At 37.5% G+C, this 7,519-nt stretch overlaps 1 protein-coding gene across 4 annotated transcripts in view; it reads left to right on the top strand.

Annotated features, from left to right (window-relative positions):
- Positions 1-7,519, top strand: part of dpp6a (dipeptidyl-peptidase 6a) — a 457,192-nt gene that overhangs the window by 398,410 nt on the left and 51,263 nt on the right. For all 4 annotated transcript variants that reach the window (XM_062020913.1, XM_062020912.1, XM_062020915.1 and 1 more), the window contains 2 exons: positions 7,002-7,156; positions 7,216-7,313. In XM_062020913.1, coding sequence (XP_061876897.1) covers positions 7,002-7,156; positions 7,216-7,313 — 253 coding nt within the window. The remainder of the gene's footprint in view (positions 1-7,001; positions 7,157-7,215; positions 7,314-7,519) is intronic.

The following is a 7,519-nucleotide window of genomic DNA, read 5'->3' as shown; positions in this document are numbered from 1 at the left end:
GTTTTTGAAAAAATGCTCTCTATGTGTTATTGTTATCAAGTAATTGGGCAGTGTTTGTGACATGTCAAGCACTCACACGTTCAAACTTGTCATGTTTGGTTCGGTGTCTTTGCTTGTACGTCTGGTCAAGTGTAAAAGTGACCGTCTCCACCGTGGACTGCACCAAACGAGCTGACCGAGGCCACTTGAGAGATAGGTCTCGGTCTGTTTGCGAGTGAACTGTGGGGCGGTTTGGTCCACTTGAGCTTCAAGTGTAAAAAGGACAGCAAAAAGCATGCTTGGTATGAAAGAGAAAGTGTGTCAGAAGTGCACTGTGCTCTGCTCTCTCCGTCTGTCTGTCACATACTTTAGATGCTCTACATCAGGGGTGTCAAACGTACGGCCCGAGGGCCGGATCAGGCCCGCGATAAGGTTTTGTCCGGCCCGTGGGATGAGTTTGCGAAATATAAAAATGTACCGGAAATTTTTGAATGAAAGAAACAGCTGTTCTAAATGTTTCCACTGGATGTCGCAATAGCAATTCTTTGTATGTTTGTAAATGATGCAAAATAAACCACATGATGGTAGTACATTAGTCGAGGAAAATGAGCAAACTACATAAATAACATCCTGTAATTTGATTTTGATACAATTTTTTTTATCTTGATAGATTGAAAATAAACACCAGTGAGTTGACTGTTGAACATTATCACATCATTTATTCAGAAAATATAAATAAAGATAGAATACTATTACCGCAAAATGTATGTGTAAAAAAACAACAACATTATGATTTGTACAATTTCAGGATGTGCTTGTTCTATTTTTAAACAAAGAAAAGAATCTGAAGTTGTCTTTATTTTTAAGTTATCGTGCCGTGATTTTACCAGTCCGGCCCACTTGGGAGTACATTTTTCTCCATGTGGCCCCCCCCATCTAAAATGAGTTTGACACCCCTGCTCTACATGAAATATAAAATGGTAAATATAACAAAACATAAAAATAACCCACGTGCAGTGGAACCTCAATTTATGAACCCTTCTATTCTTTTCCATCAAGCCAAATATGCATCCGTGAGCGAATTTTGTCTCTGCGTACGAAACCTTCATTCAGTCAGTCATGCCTGCAGGCAAAAAGCAGGGCACCAAGTTTTGTTTATGTTTTGCCAGCTCAATATGGCTCCAAAAAGCCAACAAAGCAGCCTGGAAAGAAGGAGGGATTCGCTGTGGGCTTAAAAAGGACTGTTTGCGAGGAATAAGGCCATTAACGACAACATCCTGGGTCACACAGACCAATTTTAAAGCGCCACCAAAAACAAAGCACGCTGGACAGATTCCTGGTGCGGCGAGGACTAAGTGAAGTCCAGCCAGATCCGAGTGAGACCAGCAAAAGAGGAAGAAAGGAGCAGGAGAAAAGGGACTCACTTTCAGCTTGGAGTCCTCCACCACCTTACTCTCTTTACCTCGCTCTCTCTCTGCATTCATCATCATTCTTCTTCTCTGCTCGCTGGCATGCCACAAATACTCGCCAGCAAAAGGTAAAATTTATTTGACTTTTTTTTTTTTTTATTGGAGCAACATGGTCAACGTTTTTGAGGGCACCAAAAATGGAATTTTGTGTTTGTGTGCACGTTGAAAGTTCATCTTATTGCTGGTGTTGTGACATTTTTATAATACTGTAAAGCAGGGGTCCCCAAAATTTTTGACTCGGGGGCCGCATTGGGTTAAAAAAATTTGGCCGGGGTCAGGGCTGTACACATATATATATATATATATATATATATATATATATATATATATATATTTTTTTTTTTTAAATATATATATATATATATATATATATATATATATATATATATATATATATATATATATATATTTACACTACCGTTCAAAAGTTTGGGGTCACATTGAAATGTCCTTATTTTTGAAGGAAAAGCACTGTACTTTTCAATGAAGATAACTTTAAAGTAGTCTTAACTTTAAAGAAATACACTCTATACATTGCTAATGTGGTAAATGACTATTCTAGCTGCAAATGTCTGGTTTTTGGTGCAATATCTACATAGGTGTAGAGAGGCCCATTTCCAGCAACTATCACTCCAGTGTTCTAATGGTACAATGTGTTTGCTCATTGGCTCAGAAGGCTAATTGATGATGAGAAAACCCTTGTGCAATCATGTTCACACATCTGAAAACAGTTTAGCTCATTACAGAAGCTACAAAACTGACCTTCCTTTGAGCAGATTGAGTTTCTGGAGCATCACATTAGTGGGGTCAATTAAACGCTCAAAATGGCCAGAAAAAGAGAACTTTCATCTGAAACTCGACAGTCTATTCCTGTTCTTAGAAATGAAGGCTATTCCACAAAATTGTTTGGGTGACCCCAAACTTTTGAACGGTATATATATATATATATATATATATATATATATATATATATATATATATATATATATATATATATATATATATATATATATATATATATATATATATACATTGTCTTTATATTCCAGCGAGTTAATCCATTTTGTCATTTAACATTGTCACATTATCGATGGTAACATTTATTTTTAGACAATATGATTTGCCTGAGCGGCTAGGAGACACCGAGAGTAACAAGCGGTAGAAATTGGATTAGAAATGAAAGATTAAAAAAATAAAAACATTAAAAAAATTTTTTTTTAAAAACACATTTTTACTTTGGACTTCCCGTGGGTCGGATTTTGGATGCTGGGGGGCCGGATCCGGCCCGCGGGCCGTAGTTTGGGGACCCCTGCTGTAAAGAGATTGTTGATACATTGTTTCCCTGTTATGTTGGTTTTATATACAGTGTATACAGTGCATCTGGAAAGTATTCACAGCGCTTGTCTATTTCCACATTTTGTTATGTCACATCATTATTCCAAAAGGGAATACCGTATTTTCCGGACCATAGGGCACATCGGATTATAAGGCGCACTGCCGATGAATGGTCTATTTTTGTATCTTTTTTCACATATAAAGTGCACCGGATTATAGGGCGAGTCATTTTATATATTTTTCTAAATGTAAAACACTTCCTTGTGGTCTACATAACATGTAATGGTGGTTATTTGGTCAAAATGTTGCATAGATTATGTTTTACAGATCAGCTTCAAGCCGCTTTCTGACAGTCCCTTCAGGATGCGCCGTTTTGTGGGCGGTCTTATTTACGTGGCTCACCTTCGGCAGCGTCTTCTCCCCGTCATCTTTGTTGTAGCGGTGTAGCGTGCAAGGACGGGAGTGGAAGAAGTGTCAAAAGATGGAGCTAACTGTTTTAATGACATTCAGACTTTACTTCAATCAACAACGGAGCAGCATCTCCTCATCCGGAAACAATAACAAAAAACCGTGAAAAACCGTCTGACCAAAACTCTAATAACTTAAAGTTCCTTGGGTGAATAATGTAAACTCACTACACCGGTATGTTTTAGCGCTTTCATGGCGAGTTTACTGACAGATATAAGTAAGAACTTTACACTACTTTATATTAGAAATGGCAACAGTGGAGGATGAATGTCACATAACAAGAAGATAGAGAAAAAGAAGAAGCTTATCGACTACAGCGTTGGCACGGACTACAAAGGCGGAAGCCTTTTCAGGACTTATGCAGATCCCAAATACAGATCAGCAGGTACCAGAAGGTAAGAAAAGTTGCTTTTGCATAATATTGTGAAACAAAACAGCAGATAATGTCTTACCTTATACACACACCATAATAATACTCGTATGTTTAACGCGCCGACAATCCATCAAGTGGTGCGGCTTCATAGCTTACCAAAGTTGGACTGAAACATTTTGATAGATATTTGAACGCCGTGTGTAATGTTCTATATTTTCAATGCAACATATACAATGTTGGTGTTTACTTGAGTCATATTGCCATCATAGTGCAGTCTACATGTATCTCTTATGTTTGCTATTCATACTTATCATTACACCATGTACAAAATAAAATTGCTTTGAGGTCGGTAAGCAAAACCAGATTTATTCAGTACATTAGGCGCGCTGTCGAGTTTTGAGGGAAAAAAAGATTTTAGGTGCGCCGTATAGTCCGAAAAATACGGTACATTTATTTTTGTCCTCTAAATTCTACAGACAATACCCCGTAATGACAATGTGAAAAGTGTTTTCTTGAATTTTACAATTTCATTCAAGATAACAAAATAAATATCACATGCACATAAGTAATCACAGCATTTGCTCAATACTTTGTTGATGCAAGCTTTGGGCAGTTTCCCCCATTCCTCTTTGCAGCACCTCTCAAGCTCCATCAGGTTGGATGGGAAGTTGTTGTTTTTTTCATCCAGGATTTCTCTGTACATTATTGCATTCATCTTTCCCTCTATCCTGACTAGTCTCCCAGTTCCTACTGCATGTAAAAGTTGTTTTAATTTTTAATAAATTTGCAAAACATTAAAAAAAAACACTTTTCACATTGTCATTATGGGGTATTGTGTGTATAAATTTTGAGGACATAGATGTAATTATTCCATTTTGGAATAAGACTGTAACATAAAATGTGGAAAAAGTGAAGCATTGTGAATTATTTCCAGGCGTACTGTATGCACTTTATACTGTCTACAAAGTGTGCTTTTGGGGGGTTTTTTACTAAAAAAAATGACTTTTATCAAGGCTCAAACCAATTATTGATATTTACAATGTTTCTTATGGAGAACTCTGCTTCACTGTACAAACTTTTCGGTTTATGAACATGTTCAAGAACCAATTGAGTTCGTAAGTTGAGGTTCCGCCGTATTTAACCCAGCAAATGGAATTTTGGTCTGTAATATTTGAGTTAGGTCGCGTAATATTCTTCTCAAGTTCTGTCTTCATGCATCTGTCCTTTTGGTCTTTAAAAAAATAGCTGTGAAAACAATATTTGTTGTAATAGTTGCAGTGAAAGTCATTGTTAGTCAGCAACAGAATAACTACCAAAGAGTTTGGTTGAGTATTATATCATTTCTTATGAATGCCATACATTTTATGTATGTGAGGTTTTTGTTATATGTTCATATTTGATGCACTTTTGTAGGCTAACAGATGCCATGTTTTAGGGACAAATGTAAATGTTTTGTTGATTGTTACACGCTGTGCTCAGGTAGAACTGAAATAAATGTTGAACAGAGTGCACTGCAAAAACTGAAATCTAAGTAAGATTAAACATCTCAAATTAGGGTGATATTTGCTTATTTTCTGTCTGATAAGATAATTCTTATCACTAAGCAGATTTTATGTCAGAGTGTTTTACTTGTTTTAAGGGTTTTGGTCCTAAATGATCTCAGTAAGATATTACAGCTTGTTGCTGAGATTTTATGACCTATATTGAGTAAAACATGCTTGAAACTAGAATATCAACTGTTGCAAAGCTGTGTCATCAACACTCACAAGTATAAAACTACTTTTTTAAAGTAATAATTTTATTTATTTCAAACATGAAAAAAAAATCATGATTTTGACACAATTAAAACAGATGACAGCCAAATGGACTTTGCTGTTTTATTGTCAATGAAACAATAGAAAATACGTACTCATATGGTAGTACAGTTGGCACAGTACAGTAGACGGACAGTTAATATTTAAACATTTAACATTTGACATTTCAAACAATTTTTAACAGAAATAGTTCATGCACATTCAGATAAATTCTTCAAAATTACAATTAAAAAAAATTGGGCCGGGAGCCGGGCTGTATATATGCGTACTAATTGACTGAAAGAGCATGCACTTGGCGCGATGATGTCATGTTGTCGATGGAAAAATGCATCTTTAGACCATATGATTTGCCTGAGCAGCTAGGAGACCCCGAGAGTAACAAGTGTAAGTTTGCTGGTTTCAAGAAATGTAATGCAGAGCGCATATCATTATGTCAAGATAATGCCACTAGCATTTACTTAATTTAAGAATATTTTTCAACATATTGAGCAAAAAGGTCTCTTTTTTTTTTTTTTTTACCAAGAAAAGTGCACTTGTTATTAGTGAGAATATACTTATTTTAAGGTATTTTTGGGTTCATTGAGGTTAGCTAATTTTACTTGTTTTGGAAAGTCTGGACAAGCCGAATTTTCTTGTTCTATTGGCAGATCATTTTTGCTTAGTTCAAATAAAATACCCCTAATTTTTGGGGTTTTTTTCTTGTTTTTGAACACTGACTTTTTGCAGTGTGATAGTGTTGTTGAAATTGCACATACTTTTATTAAAAATTCTTAGGCTGTCATATTATATTTTGTAAAAGAATAATTCATTTGATACGTAGAATTGTGTAATTCTTCTTCTTTGCGGTAATTAATACAAAGAAAAAAAGTGGACTTATTATTACTTCGATGACATTTTGCGATGAGATTACTTGAGGTCGGATTAAGCTGGATGCGGCCCCCGGACCAAAATGAGTTTGACACCCTTGCACAAAAGTGTGCGTCATTCACTCTTTTAATTTTAGGTCTGAATCAGAGTACTGAACCAACAACCCAGAGTACTGACCCTCAAGTGTGAACATTCGTGGCTTTCGTTCCATGAATGTGTCAGAGCAGCCATTAGCGTTTAAGTGCACATCAGCGTGGTGCAGCTCACCCATTAGCAGTCATCAGGGTCATGCATCTGCGAGCTGAAGTATCCTTCAGCAAAGCGCCAATTGTCTGCGGCGAATGTACCTCCTCCGCTGGTGCTGCACAAAACACGTGAATATCGTGAGAATGATCAAGAGAGACTGCATCACTTCGTTAAGCCTTGGCGGAGGTCTGCACTAGTTGTGCCATCTTCTTAATAAAACTGTTTATGTGCACACATTATCGATGTTGGCACCGACGGATCCCCTCAAGGGGCGAGAGGGAGACCACAAACCAAAATGTACTTCTAATTAAAGGCCATTAAACACATCTTCTATCTTGTTGGCTGTCAGACAACAGTGTTAGCGTGCTGGCCCGCAGCCATGTAATTAAAATGTGTTCCTCGTTTGCCGTCTTCATATCTTTAACGGCCGTGTTGTGATTATTATTCCAGAGGAGATTTTCCGCTCCCACGTCGCCCACTGGTGGTCTCCGGATGGCGCGAGGTTAGCGTACGCTACCATCAACGACAGCCTGGTGCCCAAGATGGAGCTGCCCATGTTTACTGGCATGCCGTACCCCACGGGGAAGGAGTACCACTACCCCAAGGTTGCACCTGGGACTATTGAAATGACGGCGTCACTTGGCTAAAATCCCCCGCTTTTCAGGCTGGAGAGGAGAACCCGGTTATCACTTTGTATGTGGTCAACCTGAATGGTCCTCTTCACACCATCGAGATGAGGAGACCTGATGACCCAAGATTAAGGTGAGGAGCGCTAACAGTATGGAAGTGATATTATTTATCTCCCAATTACAACAGTTACAGTATCTCTAAGTATCTCTACGCAGAGGCGTGTAATGTGTGTTTACTGAGCCACGTTGGTTAACCCTTGTGTGGTGTTCAGGTCTGTGGGACCCGTTTTAATTTTTTATTAAAAGAAAAACGATACAATTAATTTATTTTTTAAACTG

Source organism: Entelurus aequoreus, linkage group LG15 (genome assembly GCF_033978785.1).
Source record: "Entelurus aequoreus isolate RoL-2023_Sb linkage group LG15, RoL_Eaeq_v1.1, whole genome shotgun sequence".
NCBI classification, from domain to species: Eukaryota; Metazoa; Chordata; class Actinopteri; order Syngnathiformes; family Syngnathidae; genus Entelurus; species Entelurus aequoreus.
This window is presented reverse-complemented; position numbering and strand designations above follow the sequence as displayed.